General features: G+C 39.5%; 1 protein-coding gene across 1 annotated transcript; it reads right to left on the bottom strand.

Moving 5' to 3' along the window:
• Positions 1-1,555: 1,555 nt before the first annotated feature.
• DYNAP (dynactin associated protein) lies at positions 1,556-8,829 on the bottom strand. The gene is made up of 3 exons (XM_054724286.1): positions 8,773-8,829; positions 5,320-5,484; positions 1,556-1,957 (listed from the first exon to the last, which is right to left on the bottom strand). Exons 1-3 carry the CDS (start codon positions 8,827-8,829, stop codon positions 1,556-1,558), a joined length of 624 nt encoding a protein of 207 aa, XP_054580261.1.
• Positions 8,830-25,539: the final 16,710 nt, after the last annotated feature.

The following is a 25,539-nucleotide window of genomic DNA, read 5'->3' as shown; positions in this document are numbered from 1 at the left end:
ATTATTAAGAATTCAAAAATTAAGTCTAAATTAATTTACTGCTCAGTTTGTGTTGCTATTTTTTCTGTCTTTTTTAAAAAAATGAATTTTTATTGATTTCAGAGAGGAAGGGAGAATGAGAGAGAGCTAGAAATATCAATGATGAGAGAGAATCATTGATTGGCTGCCTCCTGCATGACCCCTACTGGGGATCAAGCCCAAAACCCAGGCATGTGCCCCAACCGGGAATCAAACTGTGACCTCCTGGTTCATAAGTTGATGCTCAGCCACACTGATGGGGCTGTGTCTTCTTTCTGTGGCACATAGTTAAAACTTAAGAGATGTCTTTTATTTTGTTTAGTTAATTGACTTACAAGATTGCAGAAAATTATGTAATTTTTAAAAAGAGATTCACATATACTTTCAATATTAATGTAAATAGAATATGATTGTTTGAAAGGTATTTGCAATTTAAAGAGAAATTAAAGAAATACTAGTATAACTTCACCATAAAGGAAAGAATTATAAATTTGTTTAAATCATGCCTATTCAAAATTTCTGTTTATTATGCATGTAATTTGTGTACAGAGAATGCAATGTTCTGAACTGAAAATAATACATATTAAAATCTAAATGGCTAATTTTATCATAAGGTTTTTTTATAAGACTTCTTTAAGATTTCTTAAATGAACACATTGGGTTAGTTTTTCTATATGAAATTATGTTATTTTGAATGATAGCACCAATAGCAGATTCTTTATAGCTTAAATATTCAGTTCTTTAAAAACAGTTTTAATACATTTAGAAGTCCTCAGTGTTGATTTAGTGAAGATTGAAGTAATTATTCCATTATTCACTGTCTAAATTCTTCTGAATAATGTAGCTACCATGATGTCTTCAAGTGGCATCATGGTAGCTACTGGAGGTAGCTACTGGAGGTAGCAGTAAATATCTACTCAGCTATTGCAGAAGCAGTAGCTACAGTTTTAGGGAAGAGCTAGTGGGAGAAGATAGTTGTAGGTTAATCTGTAGAGATAACTAAAGGTTAACTTGCCACAGAAGAGAACATTTTGATGCCTGATGGTAGTTCTATTAGGTAAAGTGATCATATGGCATTTGTAGTTGTAGGTTACAGGTTGATGAAGGAGACTGATGACTATTGTTATTGTAGGCTAAGTAGAAATTATAGTTGTTGTAGGTTGAATGGACATGGTATTGGTTGTAGATTCAACTAAAGTAAATATAGTTGTACATTAAAAGAGATGGTGGAAGTGGTGATAGTTTTGGTTGTCCGCTAAGATAAAGTTTTATCAAAATTTTATGTTACAGCCCTAGCTGGTTTAGCTCAGTGGATAGAATGTTGGCCTGCAGACTGAAGGGTCCCAGGTTTGATTCCAGTCAAGGGCACATGCCTGGGTTGAGGGCTCAAACCCCAGAAGGGGGCATGCAGGAGGCAGCTGATCAATGATTCCCTCTCATCATTGATGTTTCTATCTCTCCCTTCCTCTCTGAAATCAATAAAAATATATACTTTTTAAAAATTTTATGTTACAATTGCAACTGTTGTAGATTCCATTCAAGTGGAGGCTTCTGAGGTTTTAGTTGAAGTAGGAGTGATGGCTGTTGTGGTAGTAAGTTCAGTTGAACGTGTGGAGGTTGTGGGTACCGTTGAAGTGGTGGCTGTGGATTCAGTAGACATTGAAATGGTTGTAGAGTCTGTTGAAGTGGCTACAGCTGTAGGTTCAGTTGACATGGTGGTCACTGTAGGTTGAGGACCAGCAGAGGTTTTTCCATGAATAGGAGTTACAGGCTCCCCATTGTTTGGGGATAGCTTGATAACAATGGAAGAGTTATCATTTCCTCTGTTATTCACCAGGCAGATTATGAGTACTCCAATTGCAGTTGTTATCACACAGGCTAAGAAACAAGCCAAAAAGATGTTCCACAGAGTCCAATTACAGCAGCAATTTCCTTTCACCTAAGAGTGTCAATGAAAATATTAGTAATAAAAACAAAAAGTCTTTTGATTTATCATCCCTTTTGTATTGGGTATAATTCAGTGCATTAACATCATTTGAATCCTTATAGTCTCTGAAGATATTTAGGCTTAAAGTCCAAGTTTATCCAGGTGGAATTAATTGCATGCATGCTCTAACTTTGGAAGAAATCAAAATCTGCTAATATCTCATCTTCTCTTATTCTATTTTCCAATGATGGATAGGGGGTTCTTCAACTTTTCATGTAAGTAGAATGGCATTTTAAGAAATTCTCTGTCATACACCTGATCCTCCACTGGACATTGTCATTACCCCGACTGCTCCACTTCCAACATCACTTCCTCAAGAATCCAGTGTTCTAACCACCATCTCCTCTCCTTCCACTTTGTTTGTTCAATTATTCATATAATAACCTTTCTTTACTTTTATTAAAATCTTCAGCCCAGGATGGGTAGGGAGAGATCAACCAAAGAATTTGTATGCATATATGCATAACCCATGGACATAGACAATAGGGTGGTGGATGCCTGGGGTGAGGGGTGAGGGGCGAGGAGCGAGGAGCGAGGGGCGAGGGTGGGCTATAGGAGGTCAATGGGAGACAAAAGGGAACATATGTAATACCTTCAACAATAAAGATTGTGTGGTGTGTGTTTTTTTTATTTCAGCCCAGAAGCCCTTGCTTCACCCATATCCCTCCTTATCCACCTTTTGTTCTATGTTCCATTATTTCAATAACACTTACTAATTCCCCAAAATCTCCCACAGCTTCTTCTTTTCATTTTTTTAATTTCAGCCCAGAGTTCAGAGATCATAATAATCTGGCCACTCAGTGTATTTATATTAGAGGCCCGGTGCATGAATTCATGCTTGGGTGGGATCCGGCCAGTCTGGCCAGGGCGAGGGGACATGGGTGGTTGAAGGGGACAATTTGCATATTAGCCTTGTATTATATAGGATATACACTGAGTGGCCAGATAATTATGCGTTCAGAGATCATAATAATCTGGCCACTCGGTGTAGTTCTCTGATTATATTTCTCAATCTTCTTTCTCCTCAAACTTGTAATCTTCACCCACCAACCTTCACACACACATTGAGAGGGTTAACTTGAAATGCAGGCAGATAGGGCAGGGGTCCAGTGGGAAACAAAGGCAGGTGGAACACAGGCAGGGGCAGACATGACAGTTTGAGCAGCCTAACCACAGAAACCAACCCAGCGGAAATAATAAAATGTTTCTGGACTCAAAGAGGGAGGCATGGGAAACCAAGGGAGGGCCTGCAACAATAAAGTGAACTGGCATACAGAAATAGAGAGAGTTCAGGTCCATTGCTGGGCAAGAACAATTAAGGAATTAACACAGATAGACATAGAGCAAGCTTGTAGCAAATATATACTCCTGGACTACAAGGCTTGAGGCGGGCAGCCCATTATTGCTTCCCACCCCCGTGAGGGGAGTCTGAATCTGCTTGTAATAAATTTTCCACACTTTTGCTTAAATCTTCTGGTCTGTGGAGCTCATTCTTTGGTGTCACAAGACACGACCCCGGGGAAACACCTCGGCTCACCGTTCTGGTTATCAACATTGTCCCTTCTCATTCCCATCAAATGACTTCACATCCTTCCTACTTCATTAGGAAACTTGAAACCATCAAATAAAAACTTTTTAAAAATTGATTAATTTTAGAAAGAGGAAGGGAGAAAGAGAGAGAAACATCAATTTGTTGTTATACATATTTATGAATTTATTGGTTGCTCCTTGTCATGTGCACTGACAGGAGATCAAACCCACAACCTTCAAATGTTGGGACAATGTTCTAACCAACTGAACTACCCAGCCAGGGCCTCAAACTGAAAGTCTTTCAAACCCCCTCTAGGTCCCAAACCTGCAACCCAAACATGCCTGGGCTCCACCTCTCTTTCTCCCCTGATTTACACAAGAGGAGCAAGCCCTCCTCCTGCCTGAAACGGATCTGCCAATCTGTCTTTTGGTCCCATCCCCTCTGCACTTTCTTTTCTTTTGATTTTCCCTTTCTATTGGACTGACTACTTCACCACTTTCCTCTTTGTTGGATTCTTCTTTTTAACATTTAAACACACTCAAATCTCTCTCCATCTTAAACAAACAAAAAATGCATGGTTTGGTTCCAAATCCTATCTGGCTACTTCTCTTTCTCTGGAAAATGAAATGTCCTGACAGTTGTCTAAATGCAATGTCTCCGTCTGCACACTCTTCAATCCAAGTCAGTCTGGCTTCGGCTTCTGTCATGCCATGAAATACCTCCTAATAGAGTCATCAGGGACATCCATTCATTAAAATAGAAGTCACCTATTTTAGCTCTTCTCCTATTTAAGCCCTCAGTAGCATTTGCCACTGGAGGCCATTCCTCTTTCTCTCTATTGAATAATCTCTTTCCTTTGCTTCTGTAATATTCCATTCTCATTGATTTCCTCCAAAACCCCTAGAATCTTCTTCTCGGTTTCTTTTGAAGGCTCTCGGGGGCTTTATTGTTGACATTCTCAGGCCCTTGTCTCTTTTCACTCTAAACGTAGGATCAACAAACAAGACTCAGACCCTTTCCACTGCCCATCTACAGATTAAGCAACAGGGGGCAGGAATTCTAGAGTCAGGGGAACCCAGCCAAACTTCCACGCAGAATAAGCAATTTATAGTCAAGGTCAAGTTTCTAAGGTAGGGCTGAAGATTGAGAGATACTGGTATAGTCCTGAGGTGAAGTTAATTCAGCCAACCAATAGGGTCACATACCAAGGAGACCTGAGTCCAGTCTCCAAAGCTAGTGGAAAAAATCTGCAGAACAGAGCCAGGTTTCTACAGCAAGGTCATACGTGCCAGAGGTCAGAAACAAGAGACAAAAAGAAAGTGCCACCAACCTTGTTCAGAAGCTGGAACAAGGTAAGAAAAGTGAGCGCTCACCATTAGAGTAGGACCCTTGAAGCTTTAACCGTGACCCACTCTCCCATCGGAGTCTAATTAGTGAATTAAGCTGCACACTGCCAACATATGTGCTCCTCTGCCCCTCCTCAACCCCACATTTGTACTTTATATTTATTCTTTTGAATTTCACAAATGTTATCTATATATGTGAATACTTCAGTCCCCAACTAGGACATTGGCCCTTTGAAAACAGAGACTACAAAGTATTTTCCTTCTTATGATCTGCCTCACAATGACTTATAATTTTAACAGCTAATATGGCAAAGGCTTATCATGAATGTGGGTGAATTAAATGATTGAATACATTTCCTGGGAAAGAATAGAACAAATAGATCCCCGTATAGAGCACATCCCAACCTGGGTAAAAGCTGCAACACATACAACATTACCTGTGTATGGGCTGATTCTGTGTGTGGGTATCCTGAATGTCCAAGGACTCCTGGGCCCACGCAGACCCCAGTTGAGTTGGAAGAGATATCACAGGTTATGTCACTTGAAAGTGGACGCCAGCATGCAGAGCTGTGAACCTCTTGGTCATTTGGACACGTGATTGACTGTGGAGATAAAGCATAAGTGAATAGGAAGATATGGTGATTCATTTATCAAATTAAACCATTAAAAATAAACAATAGTGTGACTTTTAAGAGGAATAAAGACAAGACTTCTGAAATGAATACACATTTTCTTATTATTCTATGAAAATAAAAAAATCTGGACAGATTATTAAACATCACATTTTAACCAATTTTTGTAAGTGACTGATGTTCCAGATCAGAAATGTGTATCATCTCCTCTTCTCCGTCATATTACAAGCATGTATTAAATACCCTCATGTTGCAAGTTACTGTAGGTGGAGCATATATGAGGAAGCTTCTCTTCATACAAGGAATAGAATGTTAGAACTAAAAAAAAAAGAACTATTTGAAGCTTATCAGGTAAAACATGTTAATGGTCATTTTTGGTAATGAGATTTTGAAGCAAAGAGAGTTGAATTTATTATTGTTATTATTATTATCATTATTATCCCATAATAAACATAATAGCAAGCACTGGGGTCCATACCTCCCAGTGTTAAGGTCAGAGTACTTTTCATTCCACTATACTATATATAGTATATTGTTTTACTAAAGTATGATAATAGATTAATATAATGTATTCTAGTGGAAAAAAACTGCAGAACAGAGCCAGGTTTCTATGTCAAGGTCATACTACACTATACTAATAAAAAAAATTACCATACAAAGAGACTTTGCATGATCCATGCCATGCTCTACACAATGGAACTCGCAAGCCCAGGACAGGGACACAGAAGACAAACCATTTGTCCAGTTTGTGATATGGCTTTGCTGGCTTCCCCTTGGGCATGCAGCAGGGTAAAAAGGTCTCTATTCTGGAAATTTATATGCTCAAATAACAGGGAGACAAAACCGCTTTGGGCATCATTAACAAATAATACGATAAATGCAAAATGTTGTTGAGGAAAAGGTGTGATACAGGCTGAACATGGGTGAGTTCAGTGGGAAATATGTGGGGGAAGAGGTGTGCTAAAAGAAGCAGAAGAACAAGGTAAAGTGAAAATGAGAGAGGAATAGGTTCAGGAATTTATGGGCTTTGATCAAAAGTTTTGTTACATCTCAAAAATACTGTGGAGTCGTCCAGGGCTCTTCAACTCATGGAATTATAACACTTTCTACCTGTGAGTCAAAGGCATCTTTACCTCTCTCCTGGCTGGTCTGCAAAGGGAGGACACTAAAATACCCACTCATGGATTTGCTGTGAGGATTTATGAGTAAATAACAGCCGAAGGGTTAGAGCAGTCAGACATAGAGTATGCACTCAGTAAGTGTTAGCTATTGCTGTCGTTAGTATTAGTATTCATGTTTTCATTCCTACTGTTACGACTACTAGTTGTCTTTGATCATGTTGGTTTAATAACACATTACTAGATAGCTATAAAATGGCTAGTCCAACCTCCAGTAAGTTTCATAAAATTGTCAAACTGGATTGTATGTGGCCATTTGTCTATTAGGAATTGTCATGAACAACGCAAAAAATAAATCATTGTTATTTAATATAGATAAGATGAAGTGCTCTCGGCAGTAAAGTGTTTGCTAAGTTAGATTTTTCTAAATGCTATATCAAGGAAATAAAGAAAACAGCTCTATGCTTTATTGAGTAAGATTTGACCAAGCCCATGTTATTCACTAGGTAAGTTTGAGCAAAGTTGGACTTACCTTTAATAACAACCTTGCCTATTGTCCTAAGTGCTGATTCTGTTGCTTTAGTTATTACCCAATTTGCCAAAGGCTGATGATATTTTAGCACACTTTGTAAACAAAGTAAAACTCACTCACCAGGCCCGTTTTCCAGAATGTTCTGGCCCTGTTGGAATCCCATCCCTTTCAGAGAAGGAAGATGGTAAGTGATGTCTACACTAAGGGTGCGGAACCTATGATCTAGGCTCGGCTTCTGAGTAATATTTTTACTGTGTTAGGTTTCTCTGAGTCTTAGTACAGACAGAGTTTCTATACAAAATTGGAATAGTTGGAGAACTGGGAATAATATTTAATCCAATATTCAGCCTTTGTTAATAATGGCCAGAGGCAACTGAAGTGCATTAGCTGTAGTTACCAAAGAAAGTTCTATAGGTTTTTCCAGTAACTTTGTAAAGATTAATTTATGATCTCCTACATCCCAACAGAAAAACAAAACACCAAAATTTATTTTCTTTTTTATTTATAATCTTCAAATAATCCTTAAAGTTCATTATTAAATTTAGTCTTCAGAGAAAAATATATTTTAGCTATGCTCTAAATGTCCATAGTAAAGTGAAATAGTTAGCTGTCCAGATACATGCTATAAAAACAACTTAAGAAAATATCTGTAAAGATCTTCAAGTCTGTTGCTATCTAGAGAAACTATAAAAAAATGATGAATATTTGGCTAAAGGGATTTTTTTTTTTCCATTTGCAAGTTCCAGCATCCTGAAGACCCAATCTTAGTATCTCAAACTCAGAAGAGACAACGAGAACATTCTTGAGGTGGGGCCTTTGTTCAATGACTCAAGAAGACAAACCCCTTCTCTTCTGGTGAACCAGGAATCACCTATGGGAATCCTTTTAATCCATTAACACTGAGCAACAGCACTTTCTTCTTTGGCTTATATTGCAGGCGATTAATACAAGCTGAGAGCCACAGCTCCAAATTGCCAAGGCAAAACATTTTATTTATGCTTCAGGCAGTGAATTTTAACTTTCCATTTTAATTTTTAGCAAATTTCCATCAAAGATTATTGGTTCAGACATAAACAGATACATAAAAAGCACTTAGTATAGTGAGGGCTCGATTCCAGGTGGAAGACATTTTAAAACAGACAAAAGATTATACTTTTGTACAAAGTAGAAATGTTTAGAGGATTTCTTCCTTAGGCCTAAAGACAATATCCAGTATTAATAGCAGGATTTCCAACACACCTACAAATCTGAGTTCTGACAGGTTTATAAATTATACATAAAATACAATCTCAAAACGAAACCAAAGTTGTTGAATGAAGAGAATAAATATAGAAAGTTAAATAGATTTATTCACATATCATGTGGTCATATAAATATTTCTAATGCTTTATATCAGTAACTATATAAAATAATTTCTAAAGTATAATATAGTAGGATATAGCATGAAAAGTTGAGGCAAATATATAATACATGGTTACTCTTTCTTTCAGAGAAGAATGCAAAATTATGACATTGACTGCATAGTAGTAAAGAGATTAGATTGCTCTTAAATGCTGAAAACAAGACTGTCACATAAGCAAAATTTTAAAATAGAGTAACAATACTCACCGGTTGGTTTTCAGACTGTTCAATATTTACTACATATTTTCCATGTTTCCTGTCCATTTTTGAGTTTGCAATACTACAAGCTTAACTACAAGAATATTTTCAACGCATGCATTGCCCTTTATAACCCTGAGAAATAATTAAAATGCTTGATGAAAAATCAACTCTGATGCATCAGTGCAGGTGTGGATTAAAAAAATAACAAATAATTACCCACTAAAACAGGATCCACCTTAGAGAAGGAAATGAATTAATTACAGAAAGACACAAGAAAACCCATACTTCCTCTGAGCGGTCCTGTGACTACCACCCTCAACAGAAAGGAACTCTGAAAATCTTATATAAGTTTTCTTTTCAATCCTTCGGCAAGGCTGGGTGGGGCTAGCACCTAGCATTAGACTTGCCCACAAGGACAGAGACTGCTGGAAGTCAGGCTCCAAATAAGAGCACAGACCTGGCGGCTCCCAGGGTGGAGACGGTTTCGTCATCCTTGCTGACCCTGCACCTTCTGTCCAGGCATCAGGCAAATGGTTGGCCAGCGCCTCTGAGAGGGTCACAGAGCGTGGGGCAACAGTGCATCGTGCGGCCCATATCTCTCCCTCCTTGAGAAAAGCACAGCCCTGGATCTGGAAGCTCAGGTTCACTGAAAGGACCACAGTCCACAGGGGTGGGCGCAAAAAGAGCAAGGGCTCCAGGCTTCATTAAGAACTTGCAGAAAATAGACTGGCTGCTTGAATGGGAACTCAGAATGGAAATTTGAGAAAACCTCAGGCCTACAACATGGGGCAAAGAGAGAAATCGGGGCTTATGCGGTCCAGAACCATACCTAGGTCATCAGAAATGGGGCCTTATGGGGAACTGGGGTCAATCCTAAATATGGGATTAGAATAAGGCCCAAGTGCTCAGCGTGGGACATCGTAGCCCTGCTAGGGGTACAGTGGACAGTGCAGGAGCCAGCAGTCCCAGAGTCCAAAGGTGGGACTTGGGTTATTTCATCAACTTCATGTTGGGTGGAAGGTGGGGTGTGAAAGACAAGAGCTACTAGGGCTGAAGCAACTCATAGAACTTCTATCTGAGTCAGGTTTGGATCTGGACAATGATGGCAATGGAGGGAGGACTGAGGGAGGCTGTAGAGAATTCGGCTTGAGGAACGGGTGGGGAGAGGGCAGCCAGGCAGGGCAGTGAGGCAAAGCTGAGAATTCCTGGTTACTCCACTGGGAGTAATATTTGAAATATCAGGAAAACCAAGGCAGCGATCTTTGAGGAATGAAGCTGGTCATGGTTTGCAAGAGGCTAGTTCTGATCCAGAATGTAAAGGTCTTCACGCACCAGCCACACTGTTTAAAGAGCATTTGAAGAAATATTTCAAACATATAAAAGGTATAAAGAATAATCTGGTAAATAGCCAAAACCCCATTCTTAGCTAGCTTAAGAGATTCAGGGTTGCTTTTACTCAAAACACCTCTGAAGTCAATTATGTGGGTGTTTTCCATACCAACCAGTTCTCCAGCTTTGTCAGATATCAGTTGGTGTCCTACAATTCAATCCAATTCTGACACTATCTACCAGGAGTTAGCATCAGATCCCACAGGTTAAAGGGCTCAGTCTCACCAAACTGCCCCAAATTCAGATGCCAATCTCAAGTCCTGAACCATCTATATTTCTAACCAACTGGCTATAAATCTGACATTCCCCTCCTCGGGTTTGATAATTTGCTAGAATGGCTCACACAACTCAGGAACGGCCTGAAGATTTATCAGTTTACTAGAGGCCCAATGCACAAAATTCATGCAAGGGGCTCAGCCCTTGCAGCCCCGCCTGCCTCGACCGGCCCTCACAGCCCCGGCTTCATCTGGAAGGTCATCCGGAAGGTTGTCCAGATGGTTGTTCTGCTGTTCGGTCTAATTAGCATATTAGCTCTTTATTATATAGGATGATAAAGGCTAGCTGATGCACAGAGGTGGGAACAGCCAGATGAAAGGGATATGGGGAGAGGTCTAGAAATGTCACAAGTGCAGGAGGTTTGTCCCCTGGAGCAGGGTGTGCCACTCTCCCAGCACAGGAGATATGGTCACCAACAGAGGTTATCTAAACCCCATTGGTTAGGGGTTTTATGGAGGTTTCATCACATAGGCATGATCGGTCATTAGCTCAATCTCCAACCCATCTCACCTCCCTGGAGTTTGGGGTGTGGGGATGATAGTTTCAGGCTTCTGATCAAGGTTTGGTCTTTCTGATGACCAGCCTCCAACCTGAAGTTAGGTAGGAACCTGCCAAGAGTCTCCTTATTAAAGCAAAAGACACTCCTGTCAAAACTGTCACTCAGGGAACTACTAAGGATTTAGGAGCTACATGTCAGGGACTGGAGACAAAGACCAAATATCTTTCTATGATATCACAGAGATAAAGTATTTTTACATGCAATAGAGCCACCTCTATCCTTATTCCTAATCATATTCTCCTCCCTCTCCTTTGATGTTTATATTTCCCATGTAATTTTAATGCATTCCAAAAATATACAAAATTGTGTGCATGTTTTAAAATTTATATAAAAACTATAGGTCTTTTTGAGGGCCCATATTACATTTCAACTACACTCACAGCTCTAACTCTATTTTATTCATTTCCACTGTTTTATAAATTCCATTGATTGAATACATCGCAATTATTAATCTATTCTGTTGATAGGAGTTGAATTTGGTACCATTTTTTACTATTATAAACAATGACGTTCTGAATGTTCTAGTACAGAGATGGAGAACCTTTCCTCTGCCAAGGGCCATTTGGATATTTATAACATCATTCAAGGGCCATACAAAATTATCAACTTAAAAATTAGCCTGCTATATTTGGTCAAACTCACCCCTAATGCCTTGGCAGGGCCAGACCAAATGATTTCACGGGCCTTATACAGCCCGCAGACTGGATGTTCCCCATCCCTGTTCTAGTATATACCTTCTTGGGAACATTTATTAAAATGTTTCTAGATGTTTACTCTTATTTTCTTTTAGAAATAAATGTGGAGAGATTCAGAACTAATCGGCTGTTTTCATGCTACAGGAATTAGAAAGCTTCTTTTTTGTCACACGTATTTTGAATTGTGATCACATTATGCATATGCACACATACAGTATCTTTTTCTCATTTAACATTTTAGCAGATGCATTTGCCCCACTAGTTTAAAATCCTCTTTAAAAAACACATTTAATGTCAATGTCAGGTGTGAAATTAGGTCAGGTGTGAATTACTTGAGCTACCTGTTAAGTTGTTGTGTGTCCTCAATTATGAGTAATACTGGAAGGTGTTATTATCTATATCTCAAGCTATTTTCCAGGGACCAATGCCCAGAAAGTGGGATTACAAAGCTGAATAATGTTGACAGAAGGACATGAAATACATGTGTGAATATATTCTGAGGGCGATGGTCCAGAGAGAGAGGGTCACAAATGTAATGATACAGGTATACCCACTCAAGGTTCTGGATTCAACATGCTTGCTTGAGAGACTTGGAAGCACTAATAGTTTGCTCATTTTGTTGCATAAAACAAGAACAGTGGGGGATTATGTTTAATGAAGCTGAAATGACACAACTTCATGGAAGCAGGGAACAGAGTGCGGAATCTCAGAGGAAAGGGCGGTGGGGAGGGTGAGTGGGTGGGAGGTAATCAACCAAAGACCCAAAGACGTTGTATGCATATATGCATATCCCATGGACACAGACAATAAGGTGCTGAAGGCCTGGGATTTGGAGGGTCGGGGGTGGGCTGGAGGGGATCAATGGGGGAGGGAGGGGAGAAGGAGGACATATGTGATACTTTCAACAATAAAGAACTTTTTTAAAAAAGGAATAAATTAAAAATTCAAGACTTAGGAATGGATATGTAGCACTGAATTTGTCATGTGTTTCTTACCAATCCCATTACAGGATCCAGAGGACAAGCCCTTCATCGTGTAGTGAAAAATAGGATCAGCGAGGGCAGCAGCACAATCCCTGGAAAGCTCTAGGCCTAGACCTGTGGTCGGCAAACTGCGGCTCGCGAGCCACATGCAGCTCTTTGGCCCCTTGAATGTGGCTCTTCCACAAAATACCATGGCCTGGGCGAGTCTATTTTGAAGAAGTGGCGTTAGAAGTTTAAGTTTAAAGAATTTGGCTCTCAAAAGAAATTTCAATCGTTGTACTGTTGATATTTGGCTCTGTTGACTAATGAGTTTGCTGACCACTGGCCTAGACCACCCAAAGTCTAGTCTCCTTCCATCACCATTTATCCCTCCCTTAACTTCTTCTACCTGCTCCCACCAACCTTCCCCTCTGGTAATCACCCTGTCCCCCTTCCCTTCTACCCTCTGACAGCTGTCACTCTGTTCTCTGTATCTATGAATCTGTTTCTATTTTGTTTATTAGATTCCACAATCAGTGAAATCATTTTTATTACAATTATTTTTGTAAATTCTTTATTGTTTAAAGTATTATATATGAAATCCTTTTCCCCCCATTGACCTCTCCCCGCTCAATCCGTCCCTCCCCCCAGCACATGCGCTCACACACACACACACACACACACACACACACACACACACACCCTTTACTGGCTGTGTCCATGGTTTATGCTTATATACATGCATACAAGTCCTTTGGTTGATCTCTCACACACACACACCCGCAGCCCCCCTCATTAGTCTTGCTTCAGGCTTATTTATCCTTTCAAAGAACCAGCTGTTATTCCCATGGATATTTTCTATTCTCTGTTTTGCTTATTTCCACTCTATTAATTCATTCCTTTTGCTTACTTTGGGTTTTGTTTGCTCCTCTTTTTTTCTAGTTCCTTTATGTGTAAACTTAAATTGTTTATTTGGGATTTTTCCTGTTTCTTGTGGTAAGCCTGTATAGCTATGAACTTTCCTCTAATAACTGCTTTTGCTGCATTCCATAAATTTGTAAAGTTGTGTTTTCATTTGTCTCAAGGTAGTTTTTTTATTTCCTATTTGATATCCTCTTTGATCCATTGGTTGTTTAGAAGCATGCTGTTTAATCTCCACATATTTGTATTATTTCCAGTTTTCTTCCTATAGTTTATTTCTAGTTTCATGCCATTGTGGTCAAATATGCTTGAAATAATTTCAATCTTCTTGAATGTACTGAGGCTTATTTTGTGGCCTAATATGTTTCTATCCTGGAAAATGTTTCATGTGCACTTGAAAAATTGTGTAATCTTCAGTTTTTGGATGAAATGCTCTATAAATGCCTATTAAGTCAAATTGACCTAATGTGGCATTTAAAGCCATTATTTCCTTATCAGTTTTCTGTCTGGATGGTCTATCCATTGAGTTAAGTAGTATTAAAATCCAACTATTGTATTACTATTAATTTTTGCCTTTATATACATTAATATATGCTTTATATACTTGAGTGCTCCTATGTTGGGTGCATAGATATTTACAACTGTCATATCCTCTTCTTGGATTAATCCCTTTAAAACTATGTAATGTTCTTCTTTGTCTCTTTCTACATTCTTTATTTTAAAGTCTATTTTGCCTATGAGTATTGGCTACCCCAACTTTTTTTTTTTTGTTTCTATCTTTTTCTATTGCTCCACTTTCAGGCTGTGTGTCTTTTGTTCTAACATGAGTCTCTTGTAGGCAGCATACAGATGAGTCTTGTCTTTTATCCATTTTGTCACCCTATGTCTTTTGATTGCAGCATTTAGTCAATTTACATTTAAAGTAATTATTGATAGGTGTTTAATGCTATTTTCTTCATTGTTTTTTTTTTTGGTTGCTTTATTCTTCTTTATTCCTTCCTCCTCTTGATCTCTTAATTTTTTATTTTATTTAATATTTTGATTGGGTTCCTTTCTCTTTATTTTTTATGTAGTTTTGTATGTTTTGGTTTATGGTTACAATTTCTTATACATTCATCTCTGTCTATAATGGTCTATTTTTAGCTGGTAGGCATTTAAATTCAATTCATTCTTAGATCACATTTTGACATGTATTACATCTTTTTGCTTTGTGCATCACCTGATTATTTATTGTAGTTATAGCTAATTTTGTTATTTTTGTCTTTTAAACTTCATATTATATTTATAAGTGGTTGAGTCAATGTTTATTGTACATTTGCCTTTACCAGTAAGATTATTTTCTTTCCTGTATATTCTTATTTCTGGTTATGGCCCATTTTTTTCTGCATAAAGACCCTTTCACATTTCTTGCTTATCTGAGAAACTCTTTGTCTCTCCTTCAATTGTGAACAATAACTTTGCCAGATAATAGATAAAGTTTGTAGCACTTTAAGTAATTCCTGCCACTCCCTTCTGGTCTGTAAGGTTGCTTCTGAGAAATCAGCTGATAGAGTTATGGGATTTCTCTTTTATGTGGCTTGCTGTTTCATTCTTGCTGCCTTCTAGATTGTCTCTTTATCCTTAACTTTTGCCATTTTAATTAGAATATGTCTTTTTTTAAATATATTTTATTGATTTTTTTACAGAGAGGAAGGGAGAGGGATAGAGATTAGAAACATCGATGAGAGAAACATCAGTAAGCTGCCTCCTGCACACTCCCTACTGGGGATGTGCCCACAACCAAGGTACATGCCCTTGACCAAAATTGAACCTGGGACCCTTCAGTCCACACGCCAACACTCTATCCACTGAGCCATACCAGTTAGGGCTAGAATATGTCTTGGTATGGGCCCCATTGGATTCATTTTATTGAATTTCTATGTGCTTCCTGGAGCTAGATATGTTTTCCACCCCAAATTAGAAAAGTTTTCAGTCATTATTTCATCAAATATTTTTTCTGTCCCTTTCTCCCTCTTCTTCTGGAATCCCTACAATGCAAATGGTAGAATGTCTAATGTTATCCCAGAGATCTCTTATTCTATCCTCATTTAAAAACATATATATATTTTTTTCATTTTGCTATTGTGTTGGGTGTTTTCGCTATTCTGTCTTTCAGGTCACACTAATCTGTTTTTCTGTATTAGATAATCCAGTGACAATTCCTTTTAATACATTCTTCATTTCAGTTATTATATTCTTTATCACTTTTTTTTAAAAATAGATTTTATTGATTTTTTACAGAGAGGAAGGGAGAGGGATAGAGAGTTAGAAACATCGATGAGAGAGAAACATTGATCAGCTGCCTCCTGCACACCTCCTACTGGGGATGTGCCCACAACCAGGGTACATGCCCTTGACTGGAATCGAAACCCGGGACCCTTCAGTCCGCAGGCCGATGCTCTATCCACTGAGCCAAACCTATTAGGGCTATCACTGGTTTTTTTATTACATTTTCTATTTCTTTGTTTCAGTGCTCTCTTAGTTCCTCTATTCTACTCTCAAGTTGTTGAGCATCCTTCATACTGTTTCCTTGAACTCTTTATTATGCAACTAGAGGCCCAGTGCACGAAAATTCATGCACTCAGGGGCTCCTTCAGCCTGGCCTTTGCCTTCTCACAGTCTGGGAGCTCTCAGGGGATGTCCAACTGATGGCTTAGAGTGGGCCTAAGCTGCAGTCTGGCCTCCCTCTGCGGGAGGCAACTGGCAGGCCGATCAGGAGATGGTGAGCAGCTGGCTCCACCCCCCATTACCCCTCTGCCACTGCTGGTCCCAGCCCTCCCCCCCCCCCGGCAATCGCTGTCCCCTCCCTCTGCCCACTGGCATGTGCTTTGGTTGGCCTGGTGCCACCTGCTCACCAGCCCTGCCCCCCACCAACCCGTTGTTCTGCCATTAGGTTGATTTGTATATTATGCTTTTATTATATAGGATTACTTATTTCATTTTTATAGGGTTTTTATTCAGGATTTTTCCTTGTTCCTTCATTTGAAGCATAATCTTCTGTCTCCCCATTTTGCTTAACTGTCTGTGTTCATTCCTGTTAGTTAGATGAAATAGCTCTTTCTCCCAGTCTTGAAAAAGTGGTCTCTGTGTGTGAAGACTGTGTGTTTGACAGTTGGGGCATGTCAGTTGTATAGGGGCAGGTGTGTGCAGTGCCTGGTATGCTGCCTGGCCTGAAGAAGTGGGTCCTGAGTTGGGCAGCCTGGTGTGCACATGCCCAAACTGTTTTATTTTTAACTCCTCCCCCCCACCCAATAAACAAAAACCTCCTTGACTTAAATTTTACTATGGACTGATGATGATTAAAATAGCCATAGTTCACTAATTGACTGAGCTCAGTATAATAGCTCCCTTCCTCTAATTTTTAGCAATTCTTAGGCAAAGGTATTTTTATTGTTTAATTGACATAGTAACTAACAAACAAGACAAGAAATTTAAAAATATAATGCAGTTAGTGATAATTATATTTCTAATATTATTCAATTAATTTATATGTATAAAAATCATTAAAAATACACAGAAGGTGCAAAATATTTCAAAACTCTATCATAATTGGTTATAATTGGTATTAATTTACTTAGTGTTTTGCATAAAATCATTAAGTGCAGAAGTTTAAAAACAGGAAAAGTTCACACATTCTCTTATATTTATCATAAAAGTTAAGATTTTTTTACTCAATTTAATTCCTAGTATCTATAAAAGATGTCATTTCAAAAATTAAAATTAATGAAGAATTATTAAAATTGGAGAATATTTAGAATTAATGAAAGATTGTTTAGATAATATTTTGGACCAACATTAAAACTCAAAATGGAAAAAAGCAACTGTTTGACCCATATCAGTGATTTTTTTAAAATATGTTTTTATTCATTTCAGAGAGGAAAAGGGAGGGAGAGATAGAAACATCAATTATGATAGACAATCACCGATCGGCCACCTCCCACAGCCCAGGCATGTGTCCCTGACCAGAATCGAACCTGGGACCCTTCAGTCCACAGGCCAACGCTTTATCCACTGAGCCAAACCAGCCAGGACTCAGTGATTTTTTTTCTAATTTCAATTGCACTAGATTCCATCCTGAGTTATTTTAAAATGTCAAATGTGGTTTTATTGATAGAATTTTTTTAAATTCATTGAGCAAATATTTATGGAGAACACAATACATGCCACACATTTTTTCTGGGCAATGGGGATTTATACAGCAATACATAAAACAGACAAGCATTTGTTTTATTGGAGCTTACATTCTAATCCTATATAATAAAGTGCCAATATGCTAATTAGACCAAACAGCAGAACGTCCCGACGACCTTCCAGACAAAGCCGGGGTTGCAAGGGCCAGCTGAAGCTGCGAGGGGCTGTGAGGGCTGGCCTGGGCTGTGAGGGACTGCAAGGGCCGGCTGGGGCAGCCGGGGTTATGAGAGCTGGCCTGGCCTGCGAGGAGCTGTGAGGTCTGGCTGAAGCAGCTGGGGCTGTGAGGGCCAAGTCCTTGCAGAATTTCATGCATCAGGCCTCTAGTTTATTATAATTTGTAGTACATGTACTATTTGACTATTGATTATGTACTTCAAAATTCATTTAAATAATAATAGTGTTTTGTTGTGGATAATACTCTGCTTTTATAAAAGGATATTATTATGTTCAAACTCAAAGGACCGTATACATTTAGGTCAAACTCCAATAAATAAAAGTGAACTCTTCTTACTCCAGCCTGTGTGTGCACTTATAGTGAGCAGGAGTGTATCCATTTTCTAGGGTCTAACATTCCTTTCTGGGTTGACTCTCCTGCTAGTTCATTCTTCTCTAGAATGAATGACCTAGCACGAGAGTTAACCCAGAAAGGAATGCTAGACCTTGTTGAATCAAATGTTGAATCAAAGTTTTCCTCTCAGTAATTTTGACCTGATTCTGTTTTCTAGAGAGATACACAAAAATAAATCAAATAAGTCTTAATTATTTTGGCACCACAATCATGTTCTTCATTATTTAATTATTTTTTAAATCCACTTCTTAAAAGACAAAAGTTAGTCATTAGACTTTTACTTAGGTCCAATAATTATTTTTAATGGGTGAGGTTTAAAAAAGAAAAAAGAGAGAGAATAGCACCATAGCACCATTTATGTTAACAAAATGTCACTCCAGCCTCCTCAGAGGGTGTGAACACCCGAATGAATACATATTGCTACACATCCACCAGAATGGCTAGTTTAAAAGGCTGCCAAAGTCACATTGGTGAGAATGTGCTGTAATCAGAACTCCATATAATGCCCATGAGAATATAGGTAGTTTGCAATTCATTTGAGAAACTGTTTGGAAGTATCTTCTAACATTGAACATTTTCTTACTCCATGTCTCAGCTATTATTTTCTAGTAAAAGCCTGAAGCAGGCTGTGCATACCAAAAGATATATATACAACAATTTTTTCACAGAGCACTGTAGTAATATACAAAACCAGAAATAACCTGAGTGTCTACCAACAAAATAATGGATAAATAAATCATGGCAGTGGTAATACAATAAATTAGTATACCACAATGATAGTGAAGCAATCATTAGAAGTATAAATATTCATGACTATCCTATATAATAAAAGCCTAATATTCTAAGTGTCCAGTCATTCGTTCAACCAATCAAAGTGTAATATGCTAATGATATGCTAAGTCCGCTCAACTGCTTGCTATGAGGTGCACTGACCACCAGGGGGCAGACACTCCAACCAGCAGGTTAGCTTGCTGCTGGGGTCTGGCCAATCGGGACTGAGCTAGATGGGCCGGACACACCCTGGAGCCCTCCCGCATTCCCTCCCGTGGCCCTCCCCTGCCCCGATCATGCACTGGTGGGATTCCTTGGCCTGGCCTGCACCCTCTCATAATCTGGGACCCCTCAGGGGATGTCAGAGAGCCAGTTTCAGCCCGATCCCACAGGCCAGGCTGAGGGACCCCACTGGTGCATGAATTCATGCACCGGGCCTCTAGTCACTAATAAAAGTCTGAGCTAAAGATGTCTGACACAAAGGAGTGCCATTCAATTTCTACTATGTTCACAATCAGAGTAATTCATGGTGTTGAAGATCAGGACAGTTTCACTTTGGGGGAAAAAAGAAGTAGTGATTTGGGTGTGGACACAGGGAATGCTGGTAATGTTCCTTTTTTTTAATTTGGGTGTGAGTATGTACACTTGGTGATAATTCATTGAGTATAAATTATGATTGATGCATTTTCTGTACATATGTTGTACTCTTTTAGAAAAATACTAATTAGAATACATTTAAATTTTTTAAAGTATATTGAAAGATTATTTAACTCTAAAAATATTACTTGGTAATAAATTCTTATAATTATTGCTATTTTCATTTATTGAACAAATATTTGTTATCTACTAGTTGCCAGATACACACCCTGGTTAAGCATAAGCCACATCTCTGCAGAGATGTGGAACTAGAAAATAGAAAGTTCTGTCTTCTATTACAAAAAAAGAATAGTCTAGTAGTGATATATTTAATAAAAAATACAAAGTATCATTAATTGGAAAAAATAATGGGTGAAAAAGATAAAATTAAACAGTTTTAATAAAGTGTCAATACATTAATTTCATGTAATTATAGTTAAGTAATCTACCAAAATAGGAGGACAGTACCTCTATAGAACTGACTTGAAGGAAAAGTTAAAAATTATTTCTAATTAGCATAATGGCTATTCAAATATTTGTTTAAAGTTGCTGAAAATACATGTTTCCTTTTGAGTAAGAAAAACACTTTCTGCTGACTCCCAACCATGTGCTCATGTGCCTATACACTATACAGCCATCCTTTGTTTACAGGTACAATTAACACCAACATATGGCAACTGACTTTTGTTAATGCTTAAAAAAATATTTTCTGATTTCTATCAACCTCATTAACACCATCCAAGAGATGTAACAAGTCACAATGCCCACCTGGGTTTACTGCTTCAACTATTGGTTATCAGTCCCATCTGCATACTTTTTGAAAAATATAGATTTACTAGAGGCCCAGTGCACGAAATTCGTGCACGGGGGGAGAGGGGGGGGGGAGGGTGTCCCTCAGCCCAGCCTGCACCCTCTCCAATCTGGGACCCCTCAAGGAATGTCCGACTGCCTGTTTAGGCCCAATCCCACCAGGATTGGGTCTAAACGGGCAGTCGAACATCCCTCTCACAATCCAGGACTGCTGGCTCCCAACTGCTCGCCTGCCTGCCTTCCTGATTGCCCCTAACTGCTTCTGCCTGCCAGCCTGATCACCCCCTAACCACTCCCATGCCAGCCTGATTGATGTCTAACTGCTCCTCTGCCAGCCTGTTTGCCCTCAACTCCCCTTCTCTGCCAGCCTGGTCACCCCTAACTTCCCTCCCCTGCAGGGTTGATCGCCCCCAACTGCCCTCCCTTGCAGGCCTGGTCCCTCTCAACTGCCCTCCCTTACAGGCCTGGTGCCTTCCAACTGCCCTCCCCTGCTTGCCTGATCACCCACAACTGCCCTCCCTTGCAGACCTGGTCCCTCCCAACTTCCCTCCCCTGCTGGCCATCTTGTGGAGGCCATCTTATGTCCACATGGGGGCAGGATCTTTGACCACATGGGAGCAGCCATCTTGTTGGAGTGATGGTCAATCTGCATATTACTCTTTTATTAGATAGGATAGATGCCTGGTGCATGGGTGGGGGCCAGCTGGTTTGCCCTGAAGGATGTCCCAGATCAGGGTGGGGGTTCCTTTGGGGCATGAGGCAGCCTGGGCGAGGGGCCTGTGGTGGTTTTCAGGCTGGCCACATGCCCCGGTGACCCAAGTGGAGGCCCTGGTATCTGGAACTTATTTATCTTCTACAATTGAAACTTTGTAGCCTGGAGTGAAGTCCTGAGCTGGCCAGGGCTTCAGAAGCTTTGCTTCCTCCATAGCCCGGGGCAACCTAGCCTCCTGCTCTTCCAGCTCTGTGGCTGATGCCATTTCTGTTGGAATTTATTTACTTTCTATAATTGAAACTTTGTACCCTTGAGTGGAGGCCTGGACCCGCCAGGGTGTGTGGAAAGGTTGGCTTCCTCCATGTCCAGAGAAATCCAAGCTTCCCTCCTGCTCTCTGTGGCCGCAGCCATCTTGGTTGGGGTTAATTTGCATACTCGCTCTGATCGACTGGTGGGCGTGGCTAGTGGGCATGGCTTGTGGGTGTAGCAGAGTGATGGTTAATTTGCATATTACTCTTTTATTAGATAGGATGGCTCATCCTCAATGATTCTGATTCACTGGGACTGCTTTCCACTTCAGTGGAAGACAAGTACCTACCATAACACTAACTTAAACTTGTCAATTGTCAAAAATTCTAAATAATAGAAATTGGTAAGTTTATTACTATCTGTATTGTTAGTTTCTTTTTCTGAATAGTCTCTACCATTTCAGCAGATAGCAGGCACAAGTAAATATTTACTCAATGTATTTAATTGAGTAGGTTTTTAAGATCACTATAAAAAAATAGAAAATAAGTTTATTAACTTGAAAATAACATACCTATAAATATTACTTCAAATTAAAATAATTTAAAGAGAAGATGAAATAAAAATAAATTTACACAATCTTTAAAAATTGTGGTAATACATACATGTCTTTAACATACTCTCACCAAATAGAATATCCATTTCCTATTACATATGGAATTTGTATATTAAAGACTAAAACTTTAGAATAATAAATGACTTTATTCATATTTCATTGGTAACATTTTATTAAAACATAACAAATTTCCAACATAAATAAATGGATTGGATTTATTTTGTATGAAAATTGTATTATTTAAAACTTCACAAAATAGAGACTCTTCATATTAAGTGTTTAGGTCAAATTAATGTTATTGTTAAATCTTAATGGGTTTTAGGGGTGAAATTCATTATCATTATGATGATAGTTGAACTGGTCATTAAGTAAATTCTATTTTAGAGCAGTTATTTGTAGTTATATGTTGGTGGTTGGTGGCCATGGAATCATCTATAGTTAACAATAGTAGATATAGGTTCTGGTATGGAAGTGATGAGAGTGGATGTTAATATTTAATTTGCAGGCATCCTAACTACAGCTGCATTTAAAAGGTCATTATGAATTTGCCATTTCTGTCAAGTGGGAGTGATGATGTGACCTAAGGATATATTATTAATAGAGGCAGTGTTTGGTTCAGATGAATAAATAATGGATGGCTTTGAATAACATGTCAACAGAAACTACAGTGCTTATAAATTCAGGTGAAGGGTTTAGTGATAGGTATTATAATAGTAAGTACAGTAGAAATGATGGAGCATAGAAATGGTAGCATGACTGTGTGATCAATAAATGTGGTGGTACCTACTGTGAAATATGAAAAGTTCAGTAGCATATTTTGTTAATGTTGTCATACTATACACTCATTTGAAGGGGCAGTGAAATTGCTAATTGCACTGTAATAGGTTACTTAGAAGGTGATGATCATTTTCTATTAACAGGTAATATTGGTTATGTAGATTATAAATTCAGCTGAAGTCATGCTATTATGTCTGTAAAGTCAGTTGGGTTAGTAGTATCTGTGTTGATTTTATTCTTATTAAGGTCATGGCAGTGGAGGTAGAAAATGATGTTTTAGTTGAATCAGAAGGCAAACTAGATTCAGTAACTAACTGAGTCACTAGATTCACATACCTATTGTGGGCAACGTACATGCAGTTGAAGAACAAGTATTGGTGCCTGGAGATTCTGTTAAACTGATGCTAATCACAGGTTCATTTAAATGGAAATTTTTCATATTTGAGTTGAATTTGTTGAATGGTTTATAGTTGTACCTTAAGCTGGAGTGACAGAAGTTGTCAGAATGGATAAGAAAAAGTTGAAATGGTACTGTAATCTCATAACAGTAGATTCAGTAAAAGTTGTGATCACAGGCCCAGTTAATATGCACCTGGTACTCATATCTATAGGTGCAATAGAAAAGATAATTGTACTTGTAGTGCATTCAGTTGAAGGAACAATGCTTGCAGTTATGGCAGTAGGTTCAAATTAAAAGATGGTATTCATACTTGTGACAAGGTGGTGGCTGCATAGTGGTTGTAGATTAGATAGAAGTAGTAGTAACCATTGGGTGGTAGTCTGAGTAGTGGTGTGGGTAGTTGTTGTGGTAGGTGCCTGTTGTGGTGATTATAAGTTCAATAGAGGAGCTAATGGTAATTGTGATTATGGCCACAGTGGTAGCACTGGCAGTCGTTGTGGAAATCAGCTCTGTTGAAGTGGGGCTGCTGCTGTGGTGTGGATTTATTGGAAATGATATCAGTGACAAGTGAATATAGGTTTAGTAGAAGCAGTAGTGTTGTCCCACATCCTGCAGTCTTAATGGTAGGACTGGAAGTTATTTTGGCAGTTGATTAACTTGAAATGGTGGTTGAAGGTTCAGTAGAAGACCAACTGGTGGCTGCTGTGTTTGCAGCCTCAGTAGAAGTGCTGGCAGTGGGTGTGGTCCTTGGTTTACTTGAAGTGGTTTCTGCTAATAAAGTGGTTGTAGGTGGAGTGGAAGCAGTACCAATAGCTGATATGCTTACAGCCTCAATGGTAATGCTGGCAGTAGTTGTAGTTGTTTCAGTTGTAACAGGGACTGCCATTGAGATTGTAAGTTCAGTTGAAGGGGTATCTGTTGCTGTGATGGCTATAGGTACTGTAGAAGCAGTAGTGGTGTCCTACCGAGATGTAGCCTCAGGGGTAGGGCTGGAAGTTGCGGTGGCAGTTGGTGCAGTTGATGAGGTGGCTGTTGTTGTGGTTGCAGGTTCAGTAGAAGTTGTAGTGGTGGCTGTTGTGGTTGTAGCCTTAGTGGTAGCACTGGCAGTACTGGTAGTTGGTCCTGTTGAAGTAGTGGCAGCTGTGCTGGTTGTAGCGTCAGTTGAAGTGGTTTCTACTGAGGTGGCAGCTGTAGATTCCATAGAAGCAGTAGAGATAGTGGTGGTTGTAGCCTCAGTAGTGCTGGCAGTGGTTGAGATAGTTGGTTCAGTTGAAGTGGTAGCTGTTGTGGTGGCTGTTGGTCCAGTAGAAGCCGTCGTGGTGGCTGTTGTAGTGATAGCTGCAGTGGTACTGCTGGCAGTTGTGGTACGTGGTTCTATTGATGTGCTGGCAGATGTAGTGGCAGTAGGCTCAGCTGAAGTGGTATCTCCGACTGTGGTGGTTGTAGATTAAGTAGCAACGGTGGTGGTGGCTGTTGTGGTTGTAGCCTCAGGGATAGTGCTGACAGTAGTTGTGGTGGTTGCTTTGGTTGTAGGTTCAGTTGAAGTGGTAGGTATTGCTGTGGTGGTTGTAGGTTCAGTAGAAGCAGTAGTGGTGTCAGATATGGTTGTAGACTCAGTGGCAGTGCTGGCTGTGTTTGTGGTAGTTGGTTCACTTGAAATGGTTTCTGCTGCCATCGTGGTTGCCTATGTGGTAGAAGTGGTACTGGTGGCCTGTGTGGTTGTAGCCACAAGGGTACTGCTAGCAGTAGTTGTGGTAGTCATTTCAGTTGTAGTGGGGACTTCTGTTGCAGTTGTAGGTTCAGTTGAAGTAGCATCGGTTGCTGTGGTGGTCATAGGTTTTGCAGAAGCAGTAGTGGTGTCTGATGTGGTTGTAGCCTCAGGGCTAGTGCTGGAAGTTGTGGTGGCAGTTGGTGCAGTTGACGAGGTGGCTGTTGTTGTGGATGCAGGTTCAGTAGAAGTTGTAGTGGTGGCTGTTGTGGTTGTAGCCTTAGTGGTAGCACTGGCAGTACTGGTAGTTGGTCCTGTTGAAGTAGTGGCAGCTGTGCTGGTTGTAGCGTCAGTTGAAGTGGTTTCTACAGATGTGGCAGCTGTAGATTCCGTAGAAGCAGTAGAGATAGTGGTGGTTGTAGTCTCAGTAGTACTGGCAGTGGTTGAGATAGTTGGTTCAGTTGAAGTGGTAGCTGTTGTGGTGGCTGTTGGTCCAG

This window comes from Eptesicus fuscus, chromosome 12 (genome assembly GCF_027574615.1).
Source record: "Eptesicus fuscus isolate TK198812 chromosome 12, DD_ASM_mEF_20220401, whole genome shotgun sequence".
Lineage (NCBI taxonomy): Eukaryota > Metazoa > Chordata > Mammalia > Chiroptera > Vespertilionidae > Eptesicus > Eptesicus fuscus.
The sequence above is the reverse complement of the archived record's forward strand: the minus strand, read 5'-3'. Positions and strand labels throughout refer to the sequence as shown.